The sequence below is a fragment of the Hypanus sabinus genome, chromosome 6 (assembly GCF_030144855.1).
Source record: "Hypanus sabinus isolate sHypSab1 chromosome 6, sHypSab1.hap1, whole genome shotgun sequence".
NCBI classification, from domain to species: Eukaryota; Metazoa; Chordata; class Chondrichthyes; order Myliobatiformes; family Dasyatidae; genus Hypanus; species Hypanus sabinus.
In genome coordinates, this window is record NC_082711.1 from 68,952,307 (window position 1) to 68,966,587 (window position 14,281).

The window sequence follows — 14,281 nt, forward strand, 5'->3', positions numbered from 1 at the left end:
GGGTGAGAAATATGAAGAATCATGGGAAGAAACATGGAGTGAATGAGGATCCCTTCCTCCAGCTTCGGTTTCTGCATTGGGCAATTCATTGTCTGAGTTGTGGTATCATAAATTCCAGTGTACAAGCTGACCCAAAGTATAAGCCGACCCCTTTTGTAGAAGTTTTTGATATAACCAGAAAAGATCATAAGATTTCACATCAGTACTCAGCTTTGCTGGATCTGGAGCCTGGAAATTTTGTGTACCAGTACCTGTTAAGAAAACAGGCCTACATATTGTAGAGCATTATAAGCGAATTCTTAATAAGTAAATCAGGGAGGGAAATTTGGGATTAGGTTTCCAAAGTAAAAGAATCCTCTAAAATGTAACCCCTGTGATACTATTTAATGCCCATCGTAATCTTGTTAAAACATAACATGGGGTAGCGGGATCAGCACGTGTACTCAGTATTGAGTTTGCGACCACCATGTACAAAAGATTAAAACGAATGTGATATGATGCTAGCTTCAAGCTGAAGGTTGTTGATTTGCTAAAGGAAAGAATAATTCTGCAGCTGCTAAGAAGTTTAGTGTAAATGAGAGAGAGAGAGAGAGTGGAGAAAGGCAGAGGACACACTGAGAGAAATGCCATAGGTGAAATGTACAAACTGCAGGAAAACATGCCAGTGGCCAGAACTGGAAGAAAAAGTGGATCACCAGTGATCATCTGGATACATTGTTACCAGAGAAATGATTTGAGTTCAAGCATTGAAATGGAAGGGAAAACACCATGAGGTCAGCGAAAATTTCAAAGCTACGTGAAGTTGGTGCACTCGATTTATGAATAGACGTTGAGGCAAAAAACAAAGATTGCTCAGAAAATTCCCACGGGGTGTTGTTTACGTTCAAGAATGCTACTGGATGGACAAAGCGGGTTAAAGAGGTGTGGTGTCGACCTCCCAAAGGTTTCAGGCAGGCTACTTGTCTGGGACATGTTCAAAGCGCACTTGTCAGGTGAGACACAAAAGCAGCATTGAAAGCTGAAAATATAGACATTGCAGTCATCCTCAGTAGCTTGACATCCGTGCTGCAGCCACGAGATGTGAGTTTAAACAAACCATTCAAAGAATTCATGTGTCGACAGTGGAACGCATTTGACTCAATAACAGCCAATAAATACGACCTGTCTTCCGTGTATTCGTTTTTCCAAAGTTGGCACCCTCTGTATAAGCCGACTCCCTAATTTTAGGACCAAAATTTAGGGCCAAAATTCTCGGCTTATACACCGGAATTTACACTATGTCTTTTTAATTTATAGGTATTGTACCTGTGTTTTTAGAAATCCTTTGCATTTAAGAAATCTTTACTTTGGGTTTTTGAGCTTTGTGCTTTCTTTTAGAAATGGTTTGTGTTTTAGAAACTGGTTGTAATTTGGAAATGTTTTATAATTGTTTAAGATTCAAGATAATGATTTAGTGATTCAAGCTGAGATAGAAATGCTCTGTGAGAATTCAGAAATGCTTAGGATTGAAATTCTGAATCTTAAACGTCTTTTGAGAATGTGTGGACTTAAAAGTGTATCACAGAAAATTAATGAATTGTGTTTTAAACTATTTTGGTAGCTGGAAGGGAGAGGGAGAGGTAGGGAGAGGGGTCCCACTACTCAAATAGTGGATATTGGCAGCAAAACTTGCCGAAGAGAATATACAGAGAAGTAAACTACTCTTTGCAGATTGGGTTGTTTCAGGATAGTCTCCCTATAGTGGGAGTGCTCATAGCTATTTATATTGGATAGGCTTAAGGTCTTTGTTTGAGTCTAAAAGTTTGTGAACCCAATACCATCACAATTTTTGCCTACTTATTTAGTCCACCTACTTCCCTTCTGTATACTTCCAGTTGACCTCAAATTTTGCTTAGTCACCTATCTTTGTGTATGTATATTCGACCATAATGCATTCAATCATTTAATTTAATTTGCTAAAGTAGAATATAAATAATGGAGGCCTGAGAACTGACCACCATAGCACTCCACTAGTAGCAGTCTGCCCACGTGAAGCTTCTGCTTATTAGCTACTCTTAATGGGTTGGTTAACTAACCATGATGATTCAATGTTTGTGCAGCTTTCTCCTGAGTCATGTCATCCTCTTGGTCTCTGCTCTGATTTTTCTGCTTTTGTAGTCACCTTTGGAAATCGCAATCGATGATCTGATCGTTTCATACCAAAAGAATTTATAGTCGGCAATTTCCCTAGGTCAGTTTTGTGGATTATTAAGCCCCATTTTCCTGCAGGTACAAACACAACTTTCAAAAGACAATTGTGCAGGTATATGAATTGGAAAGATCTTAACATTATGGGCCAGATGCTGGGAAATGGGACTACTGTATCTTGAATGGACATCTTGGCAGCATGGACTATTTGGGCCAGAAGACCTGTTTCCATGCCGTATAACTCCATGACTCTATCTTCAGTTACATAAGTATCCTTTGTATCTTAAATAGTGAACTAAGAAAGTTCATTGTTGCCAGTCTTGAAAATTTCTAAACCTTTTTGAAGAAAGTTTCAAATTTCCACTGCTTATATGTAGTTCCTACTATCACTCTTGAACTGGCAAGTTTTGGATCTCACCAGATTGAATTGAATACCTCCTGTTAAGCCACAATTTTATAAATTCTATGATATACAAAGCATCTTTATATGAGCTGTCATATTTAAGCTCTAAATCTCTGCTATCACTCTGGTGAAACTGTGCTGTGCAGTTGCTATCTTGACCATTTTAAAATTTGCTTTGCAGTCTTGTTGATTATGACTGACAGTTGGATTGTTGTATATTAAAAGGATGTTCTGTTTGGCATTAACCATTTGCTTTATTTTAGATATAATCTGCCAATAATAATCATTGTAGTGAACAACAATGGAATTTATTGTGGAATGGATGAGTGCTCCTGGAAACAGATGGCAGAATTGGGTGAGCCTTCAATTGTGTGAGTAATGACAGCTTTTTTGGGGGGTGGTTAATAAGTCTCTTGATGTTTGTAATAAAGTGTAAAATCTTAGAGCTTCCTTTTGAAAGCATAAAGCTGTATCTGGAACTGATTAGATTTCTGCCAAGACCTACAACTGGCTCCTGTACAACAAGCCCTTCTCGACACTCAAGATTTAATTGACTAGTCTGTCAAACTTAATGAAACAGAGGTACATCTGCTTGCTCTATGCCAAATGTAGCACCACATTTCTGAAGTTAATTAGAAACTGGTATCTTGTGGATTCTTGGCTGCGAAACCTGAGCAGCCTTGTACGATTTCATCCCAAGTTACGGGTTGGGGGTGGGGTGCATTATGGAGGGAAATATTTTTTCATTTGCTAATGATCTCATTTTATTATTTTAATTGTGCAAATCCATAATGAAGTCTTGTATTTTACTGCACACATCTTTTATATCACTTATATGTGATTGTCTATAAATAGCCGGTTTATTTTTAAGAAAGTATTGTGGCGGGGGGGGGGGGGGGGGAAACAAAAGCATATCACGTTCACAGTCAGAAAGCCAGCTATTCTATTCCCCTTTAATAAAATAAAACGCAGAAAATGCTGGAAGTACTCAACTGATCAGACAGCACGTGTGGAAAGAGAAACCGAGTTACAATCTTCTGATGAAGGGTTCTGGACCTGAATTGTTAACTGGCTGTCTTTCCTCAGATGCTGCCTAACCTGATGAGTGTTCTCAACACTTCCTTGTTAAGAATGACCAAAAAACATTTCAATGCAATATGTAGAGAGTCCTACCAAGAACAGGTCAGTGCTCAAACTTGGGGATACAAAATCAGGCAGGTGGCATGTGGTGGGAGAGCTCTTTGGAAACAGTGACTACAATTCTTTATGTTTCAAGTTAGCTAGGTAAAGGAATATACTTGGCCCTCAAGTTAGGAAATTGAATTTGGGGGAAGGCAGATCTCAACAGTGTAGGAGAGGACCTAGAAAAGTAGTTTGGGAGATGATGCTTGCAAATAAAGCTACTACTCACAGGTGAGCCTCTTTTAAGGGGGAGCTAATACTTGCAGGTAAAACAACAACCCACAAGTGGGGCTCTCTTGAAAGGAAGTTAGTTCTTCCAAAAAAATCAAAACTGTGCTGGATCTTTGAATGAATCCTGTGTGTGCCTCATTATAGAAGAGCATTTTACAGTTTAAAATTTTCTTCTCAGACCAGTATTTGAAGAGATTGGCAGATGAAGAATGGCTCCTCTTAGCAAATAAAGGGTTAATATGTGTGTGGAGCCGGATGATGTAGTTGAGGTCTTAAATGAATACTCATTTGTATTATCTCAGAAGAAGAGCCTGAAAGATAATGAATTCAGGGAGGGTATATAGATAATCTGAATCAGATCAGTTAAAAAGAGGAGGTGCTAAATATCACGGGATATATGAGGGTTGATAAACCTGCAGGGCCTGATTAAATCTATTCCAGTTTGCAACGGATGAGATAGCTGGGCTCTAAAGGAGATTTTTGCATGTTAATTAGTCATGGTTAAATGCCAGAAATTTGGAGGTTAACTAATGTTCCTTTATTTAAGAAGGGCCGCAGGAATAGGCCATATAACTGCAGTTTGGTTAGCCTTATGTCAGTGGTAGTGAAATTACTGGAGAACATTTTAAAGGATGGTACTTATGTACATTTGGAAAGGCAAGGTTTGATCATGGTTTACAAAGTCCCACATGGTTGGCTGACCCAAGAGGTTAAGGTAAATAGATCGAAGGTGAGCTTGCTTATTGGATCCAAAGTTGCCTTGGTGATAGAATGCAGAGGCTAGAAATGGAAATGTGCTTTTCTGAATGGAAGTCTGTGATCAGTGGTGCACCCTAGTGGCCCTGTGCCTGTATTCTTGTTTGCGATATACTCTCAGTAGCCACATCATTAGGTACAAGACTGGAACACTGTGTGCTCTTTTGCTGCTGAAGTCCATCCACTTAAAGGTTTGACATGTTGCACATTTGGATATGCTCTTCTGCACACTGCTGTTGTAACACATGGTTATTTGAGTTACTGTTGCCTTCCTGTCACTTTGAACAGGTCTGGTCATTCTCCTCTGACTTCTGTCATGAACAAGGTGTTTTTGCCTACAGGACTGCCACTCGCTGGTTATTTTTTGTTTTTCACCCTGTAAATTCCAGAGACTGCTGGGTGTGAACCCCAGGAAATCAACAGTTTCTGAGATGCAACCTATCTGGTACCAACAATCATTCCACAGTCAAAGTCATTTAGATTGCTCTTCTTTCCCATTGTAATGTTTTATCTGAACAACAACCGAACCTCTTCACCATGTCTGCATGCTTTTGTGCATTGTGTTGCTGCCTCATGATTGGATGTTTAGATATCTACATTAACGAGCAGGTATACCTAATAAAGTGGGCACTGAATGTATATTAACTCTTGGATATGAATGTAAGAGATATAGGACATTTCAGCACAGTGCAGGCCTTTCACCCATTATGTTGCACTGCCCTTTTTCCTACTTTAAGACCAATCTAACCATTCCTTCCTACGTGGTCCTTCATTTTTCTATCATCCATGTGCCTGTCCAAGAGTTTCTGAAATGCTCCTAATGTATATGCCTCTGCCACCATCCCTAGCAGGATGTTCCCCACTCCAACTACTCTCTTTAAAAAAATTGTCTCGAACATTCCTCTATATTTTCTCACAATCAACAGTGCCCTTGTATTAGCCATTTCCGCCCTGGGAATAAGTCTCTGTTTGTCCACTCTATCTATGTCTCTTATCATCTTGTTCACCTCTATCAAGTCTTTCATCCTCTGCTCCGAAGAGAAAAGTCCTAGCTTGTTCAGCCTATCTTCTTAAGACATGCCTGTTGTGACTGTGATCAAAGGCACTGGAGAGTAACTGAAAGCGATGATATAGAAGACTTTATTCATCACAGCAAGCAGGCATCATTGTGGAGACACTTGCAGAGGCTCCCAAACCTAAAGATACATTACATCTTGATCCAAGATGGTGGCATGACGCAGCTTGCAGCGGCCACTCCGGAGCTGATTATCTGTTATTTGTGAAGTGGGGTGCCGTGCGCAATCATAATTGATTGAAAACGGACGTGGGAGCACGGAGGAACATCTGCTAATCTCAAGGAAGACCTTCTTCGTTGCTGCTGCTGCTGTGAGGTCCGGGACTCTGCTGGAAAGAACAGGCCCTCAGTCCTCGGGGTTGCGTTGTTGATGGCCATTGGCGGGACCATCTTAATACGCTTGGCAGAGGATGGTGCTCGGAGAAGCTGTGCCGGAAGGGACGGTCGTCGGCTTGGAGGTTCGACGGACTCAGAGTCCGCTGCGGTCAGGTCCCTTTCGGTGTGTGCTGCGTCTGCGAGGCTGGGATCGACAGAGCTTTCATTGTCTGCTGCATATGCAAGGCTGAGTCAGGTGGCGCCGTGTAAGTCCATAGCGGGGTTATTCCCTTCTGCCGCCGGCGTGGGATGGTGAGTCTGTCGGGACCCTGGGGACTTGTGGAAACTGTGTGGTGATTTCTTTTGAACTTATAGTCCTTTAACATCTTTGGACTATTTTTACTGTGCCCATGGTCTGTTCTTGTAATCAATTATGCTATTGTTTGCACTGTTGTAACTATATGTTGTAACTAATTGGTTTTGTGCAGGTCTTGTAGCTTTAGTTTTTGGTCTTGTTTGTCTGGTGGATTTCTGGGAAATGCACTAAGATGGTAGCACGATATTAATACGCAGCAGCCTCTCCGGACTCTGGATTGGGGATTGCCAAATGTTATATGGATTTTCTGGTGTAGTCTGTTTTGTCATATGCTTTTGTGATATCATTCTTGAGGAACGTTGTCTCATTTTTTAACTGCATTGCATTTCTAAATGACAATAATCTGAATCTGAATCTGAATCTGATTTTTATACCCTTAGGATTGAAGGTAACAGGAGGTGATTTAGTGAAATTTCAAAAGATATAATAACATTGTTTACTTCAATACTTTTGGTTGACGAATGGTTCCTTTGAGATGTATAGTGAAGTACATTGTAATTGATAAGACACTTGTGAAGATTGAAAAGCCTTTCAAAGAAACTAATTAACATAAATATTTTAAAATCTTTTGACAACAGAGAACCTGGCACCCAAAATTAATGCTGTCAGAGCTTTCTACATAAATATCATAAGTACACAAAAATTATTGATCACCTGTACCTGTGGCCATGTTTAATATGTTAAGTGATTACATCTGTCTGACCTGCCAGTTTGAACTCGAGTTACAATGTTGTAAATAACTTAGTAGTGTTGCCTGGTTTGATGCAAGCCAATTAACACAACCCCATTGTCTTAACATTTATCAATTGCATATACAACCTTCATCATTGGGCCAGTTTAACTTCAGTCTACTGTTTGCAATTTACAATAAGACTGAAGACTAACTGCAAGTCTCCTGAACTTTCTTAAATTTACAACAAGAACTGAAAATTGGTTCTTGTTTGAATTACTATCTGCTCTATAGACATAACTCCTGAATACTCCCTAACAATGCCTTCTAGTCCAGGCAGCAACCTTGTCAATCTCTACACCATCTCTAAAGCTTTCACATTCTTCCTAAAATAAGACAACCAGAACTATGATTAGTAAGTTTATGAATGACAAAACAAGTTGGTGGTTTTGTAGATAGCAGGAAGGTTGTCTAAGGCTGCTTATAAATCAAATAGAAAGTTTGGTAATTAGCACAAGAATGTGCAATTTGGGAAGTTAAGTTGGGGTAGGAGAAAAACAATAAATGGTAGTACAAGAAGTACAGATATACCAAGGGTCTTGCAGGTTCAAGCACAAAATTACCTGTAAGTGGCATCACAGGTTGAAAAGGTGGTGAAGGCACATTGTAAGGGTAGGTTACTTTACAAAATGCTGGTTAGACCGCACTTGTGGTATAGTGTACATTTCAAGTTGCCACACTATGGGAAGCATGTGAATGCATTGATAAAAGTAAAGAGCAGATTCCTTGAACTGGAGGACTTTGGTTATGGAGAGAGAATGGACAGGGTAGGATTGTATAACAGGCTGAGGGGTGACCAAAGGAGTATAGAATTAACAAGGTCTAAATCACGTAGATATACTGAATTTTTTCCACTTGTCGGGGGGACCAAAAACAAGTGAGTGTAGGTTAAAGGTGAAAGGAAGGGAATTTAAGGGCAAGTTCTTTATACAGAGTATGATTTATTTCATTATCAGAGGAGGTGTTAAAGTCATTGCAGGTATTATGTTTAAAGGACATTTAGACAGTTAGATAAACAGGCCTAATGCAGACAAATTAGCTTACTGTAGATGGGCAATAAGGCCAACATGGAGTTGGTGGGCTGAAGGGCCAATTTCTGTGTCTGTATGACCGTGATTCAATATATAAAGCTGGCAGGTAAAGACCAGGCATATGGATTTTATTTGTGCCCTGGATGCTCTAAGTCCATTGATTTTTCTTTTTGGACAGGCACACTATATCTGTGTAATTTGGGGTGAAGACTATTTAAATGTGCAAAGCAAAGTCTGGTGTCTGAGTAGAGCCCTGACTGCCATTCCCCATTCTACAGTTCAGTGGGCAACCATTTATTCTGGTCATTTGTTCCACACATTGCCTTGGCACCAGACCTCAAAAGGTCCACAGAAGGTCAATATAGAGGCAGAGTCTATTCAGTTGGTAGGTGGTGGCTGCTGTGAGGGAGAATCTTGAGCTTGGTTCATTATCACTATTAACTATTTGCAAAAAAAAAAAAATCCCCATCCCTATTTTATAATAATTGTGTGCAGTTTTGGGCTTCTTATTTTAGAAGGGATATACTGACATTGGAGAAGTTCAGAGAAGATTCACGAGAATGATTCCAGGTATGAAAGGGTTACTGTATGAGGAACATCTGGCAACTTTTGGGCTGTATTTCCTGGAGTTCAGGAGAATGAGGGGGGATCTCAAAGAAACATACCAAATGTTAAAAGGCATGAACAGACTAGATATGGCGATGTTATTTCCCATGGTAGGGGATTCTAGGACAAGAGGGCACAACTTCAGGATTGAAAGAAGCCCTTTTAGAACTGAGATGTAGAGAAATTACTAGTCAGAGGGTGGCAAATCTGTGGAATTTGTTGCCATGACCATCTGTGGAGGACAAAGTCATTGGATGCATTTATGGCAGAGATAAACAGATTCTTGATTAGCCAGGGCATCAGAGGGTATGGGGTGAAAGCAGGGGAGTGGGGATGACTGGAAGAATTGGATCAGCCCATGATTGGATGGCAGAGCAGACTCGATGGGCCAAATGGCCTACATCTGCTCCTATATCTTATTGTCTAATAACTCTGACTTCTTGTCCATGGTCCACTCATTTTGCCAATATTTGCTGACTGGGTCATACACTCTGTAATCTACTCCATTAACCTCACTACCTACCTTTATTCTCTGAAAATCTTCATCTTAGCCCTCAACACACCCCTTCCAATATCTCCATTTTAAAATTATTTATTTATTGAGCTAAAGTGCAGAATAAACCCTTCTGGCCCCGTGAGCCACACCGCCCAGAAATCCCCTGATTTAATCCTAGCCTGATCGGGGACAATTTACAATGATCAATTAACCTACCAACCGGTATGTCGCTGGATTATGGAAGGAAACTGGAGCACCCTGAGGAAGCCTACATCATCACAGGGAGATCGTACAAACGCCTTACAGACAACGACGGGAATTGAACCCAAGTTGCCTGTACTGTAAAGCATTGTGCTAACCACTATGCAATCGTGCCACCTCAATTAGGTCATCTTTGACCAAAAATGTTAGCTGTACACAGGTACAATTTTGTTCATTCAAAATGACAGTATAGAAAGACATGATTTTCCAGTGGGTAGAAATGAGACAGCAGCTGATGCTACAAAATCGGCAGGTGTTGGAGAAAATTGAAGGAGTACGCATTGTATATAGAGTGGCTGATGAGAGCACAAAAACCCACATTGTTAGTGTCAGTTTTGATTCAACAATTTATATAGAAACTAAATATTTGAAATCAATTACCTCTTTTGGCTTGGAATATTATAGTGCATGCATACAACTTCTTGTACTGAATTATGGAAGAGGCATTGAATGTTGGGTTTTCTTTCCGAGGTTATCATCCCTGGTTTGTTTAATAAGCGGATTTCTTTTCAGGGGGTTCTGTAAGTTCTTTTCATAACTGTTGGATCAAGTGCCCTTTTTAATAAAGAAGCTATTTATCTGGATCACTGGATTGCTAATTTCTTCTCGCTCGATGCAACAGCTGATCCTTTTGTGAGATGTCTTTCTTTGTTCTCTAATAAATAAATAATCTTGGAGACATACTGTCTGCTGCTTTGCCCTGTTCACAATTATTCTGACTTTATACTGTAGGTAGATTTTTGACATGTTATTTTGTATGTTTTCTGTTTCCACCAAAACCTGGACTATTGGCAAAATTTGTGTCTCAAATGATGAGATAGACAGCTTTTATTTATTTCCTAAACTAACCAGTATTATTAAGTGTTAGTGTTTTTTTTTACCTGGAACTTTTAACAGCCATTGAATAAATTTATTTACCCCATTTTGTTGGGCTTGGTTAAAATGAAAATCTCTGAAAGAGCATTAGTTGGTATGGATTTGAAACCTTCAGTCAGAAGAGGATGCAAAAGAAAAGGCGGCATTCTACTATTGATCAGAAGTCCATTGCTTTAGTTATCAGGGAGGATATCCCAGAAAACTCTTCAAGTGAGGCTGTGTGGAATTGTTGAATACAACGGGGTGATCACATTGTTGATATATAGTGCAGACCTCCTAACATGAGCAGATATGTAGGCAAATCACTGGGAGATGTGAGAGTAATGAGGTTTTAGTAGCAGAGGAATAACTAAGAAGGAGAAAGACATTGCAATTGCTGAATTCAGGAAGGAGGCAGTGAAAGTTCAAAGTGAATTTATTATCAAGGTACATATATGTCACCACATACAAACCTGAGATTCATTTACTTGCAGGAATACTCACTAAATCCAATAACCATAATTGAATCAATGAAAGACTTCACCAACAAGGAGGGCAACCAGTGTGCAAAAGACAACAATCTGTGCAAATAAAAAAATAAATAATAATAATAATAATAGCAAATAAACAATAAATATCGAGAACATGAGATGAAGAGTCCTTGTAAGTAAGTCCATAGGTTCTGGAAGCAGTTTAGTGATGGGGTAAGTGAAGTTATCCTCTCTGGTTCAGGAGCCTGATAGTTAAGGGGTAATAAGTGTCCCTGAACCTGGTAGTGTGAATCCTGAGGCATTTGCACCACTTTGCTGATGGCGGCAGTGAAAAGAGAACTTGACCATGGTGGTGGGGGTTCCTGATGATGGATGCTGCTTTTCTGTGACAATGCTCCGTGTGGATGTGCTCAGTCAGGGGGAGGGCTTTACCGGTGATGAACTGGGCTGTATCCACTATCTTTTGCAGGATTTTCCATTCAACAGCATTGGTGTTTCTATACCTGGTTTTAATGCAATCAATCAATATACTGTCCATCACATCTATAGAAGTTCATCAAAGTTTTAGTTGTCATGCCGAATCTTTGGAAACACTTAAGGAAGGAGAGATGCTGCCGTGCTTTCTTCATGATTGCACTCAGGTGCTAGACCCAGGACAGGTCCTCTAAAGTAATAACACCAGGGAATTTAAAGTTGCTGATCCTCTTCATCTTAGAACCCCCGATGAGGATTGGCTCTTGGACCTCCAGTTTCCTCCTGAAGTCAATAACCATCTCCTTAGTCTTGTTGACATTGAAAAGATCAGAATCAGGTTTATTATCACTGGCATGTATTGTAAAATTTGTTAACTTAGCAGCAGCAGTTCAATGCAATACATAACATAGAAGAAGAAAAAAAATAGTAATAATAAATATGTATATTAAATAGATTAAAAATTGTGCAAAAACAGAAATTATATATGTGTGTGAGGTAGTATTCATGGGTTCGATGCCCATTTAGGAATCGGATGCAGAGAGGTTGTTGTTGTGGCACCACTCAGCCAGATTTTCAAACTCCCTCCTATATGCTGTTAAATCACCACTTTTGATTTGGCAAATGACAGTGGTGTCATCAGCAAGCTTAAATATGGCATTGGAGCTGTGGTTAGCCACAAGACATAAGTGTAAAGTGAGTAGAGCAGAGGGCTAACCACACGGCCTTGTGGTGCATCTGTGCTGATGGAGATTGTGAAAGAGATGTTGTTGCCAATCCAAACTGACTGTGGTCTACAAGTGAAGAAATCAAGGCCAAGGCCTTGAAGCTTATTGATTAGTTTTGAGGGGATGATAGTACTGAATGCTGAGCTGTAGTTGATAAAGGGCATCATGATGTGTGGATCCTCGCTGTTCCAGAGTTGAGTAAAGAGCAAATAAAATGCATTTACTGTGGTCTTATCTGGTAGTCTAGAATATGTTACTATTTAAAAAGGAGATTGCAGAAGTGATAGTAGTTAAATCCCCAAGCTTGATGAGATATATTCCAGGCAGGAAATATGTGAGGGAAAGGTGAAATGTTGTTGGTGCCCTGACTGATTTTTAAATCTTTGCTGACCAAAGTAAGGTACCAGATAACTGGAGGGCAGGAAATATGGTACCTTTATTCAAGAAAGTCAACAAGAGTAAGCCAGGTAACGACAAGCTTGTGGGTCTAACATCAACATTACTGAAGTTATTGGATAAGTATTGAGATATAAAATTAACTTACACTTGCAAGGCAGGTGGTCAGATATTCGTCATACTTTGTAGATGGTCAGCATGGCTTTGTTAGAGGGGGTATCCTCTGACCAATTTGACTACGTTGTTGAAACCCAGTTGTAGGATTTAGAGGAGCAAATTTATAGAGAGATTGCAGACAGTTGGAAAAACCATAATGTTGTAATAGTAATTGATTTTAATGTTCCACATATTGACTGAGACCCAGACTTGCAAACTAGCTGGATGGGATAGAGTTTGTCAGTCGTATTCAGGAAAGCTTCCTTAATATATAGAGGTCCCGACTAGATGGAGTATAATACTGGATCTCCTATTAGGGACAGGACAGATGACAGAGGTGTGTGTAGGGGAATACTTTCAATCTAGTGATCATAATAACGTTAATTATAAGATAACTTTGGAAAAGGATAGTTTTGGTGCTCAGATTAAGATTCTAAATTGTTGCGAGGCTAATTTTGATGGTATCAGAAAAGATCAGACAAGTGTGTTCTCAGACAAAGTTGAAAAGTTGTGCTTGGTAAGTGGGAGGCCTTCAAAAGTGAAAATTTTCAAGTCTATTCCTGTCAGAATTAAAGGCAAGGATAGCGGGTTTAGGTAGCCTTGGTTTTTGAGAGAAGAAGGAGGTGCATGGCAGCTATAGGCAGTGAAGAACAAATAAGGTGCTTGAGGAGCATAAGAAATGCAAGAGAACACTTACGAAGGAAATCAGGAGGGCCAAAAGAAGGCATGAGGTTGCCCCAGCAGACAAGATATACAGATATATTAGAAGCAAAATGATAACATGGAACAAAACGGCCCCTCTTGAATGTCAGAGTGATCATCTACATGTGGAGCTTAAAGAAGTGGGGGAGATCTTAAGTAGTTTTTTTTTGCATCTATATTTACAAGGGAGATGGACACAGAGTCTATAGAAATGAGGCAAAATGCCAATAAGGTGTATAGACTGTATACGGATTATAGAGGTGGAGGTGCTTGCTGCCTTGAGTCAAGTTAGAGTGGATAAATCCCCAAAGCCTGGCAAGGTGTTCCCTTTGTTATATATGTAATATTTTGAATGTATTGTTTGAGTATATTGTTTGCATTCTTTATTTGTTTAAATAATTCATTATGGGTTATATGTAAAATTACATGAATTGCATACATCATGACACAGCCATGTGATATGTGCATGCCTCACTTAAAGTAAAAATGAAACTAAAATCTTTTCTCCTGGGCTCCCATATTTTTCTTGGAATTAGTTTTATTTTGGAGTTACAAACCACAATACCCTTGGACCCAGCGGGGGGCAAGTGCAGAAATTGCAGGGGCCCGAGCAGAGGTATTTAAAGTGCCCTTAGCCATGGGTGAGGTGCTGGAGGTTTGGAAGATAGATTATGTTGTTCCATTGTTTAAGAAAGGGCATAAGAATAAGCCAGGAAATGGTGGGATGGTGAGCCTGATATCAAGAATGGGTAAGTGATTGGAAGATACATTAAGGGACTGTCCCAAACTCAGCTGTGAAAGGAGGAGACTTTGGCATAGGGAAGCAAACCAGT

The 14,281-nt window shown here is 39.8% G+C and overlaps 1 protein-coding gene across 5 annotated transcripts in view; it reads left to right on the forward strand.

The window, feature by feature from the left end:
* The window catches only part of hacl1 (2-hydroxyacyl-CoA lyase 1), a 113,144-nt gene that overhangs the window by 80,204 nt on the left and 18,659 nt on the right, over positions 1 to 14,281 (forward strand). For 4 of the 5 annotated variants that reach the window (XR_009512674.1, XM_059972366.1, XM_059972364.1 and 1 more), the window contains exon 15: positions 2,854 to 2,961. Coding sequence is in view for 4 of the 5 variants with exons in the window: in XM_059972366.1 (XP_059828349.1) it covers positions 2,854 to 2,961 (108 nt within the window). In the remaining variant the exon portion in view is untranslated. The remainder of the gene's footprint in view (positions 1 to 2,853; positions 2,962 to 14,281) is intronic. The other variant, XM_059972367.1, reaches the window with a different exon arrangement.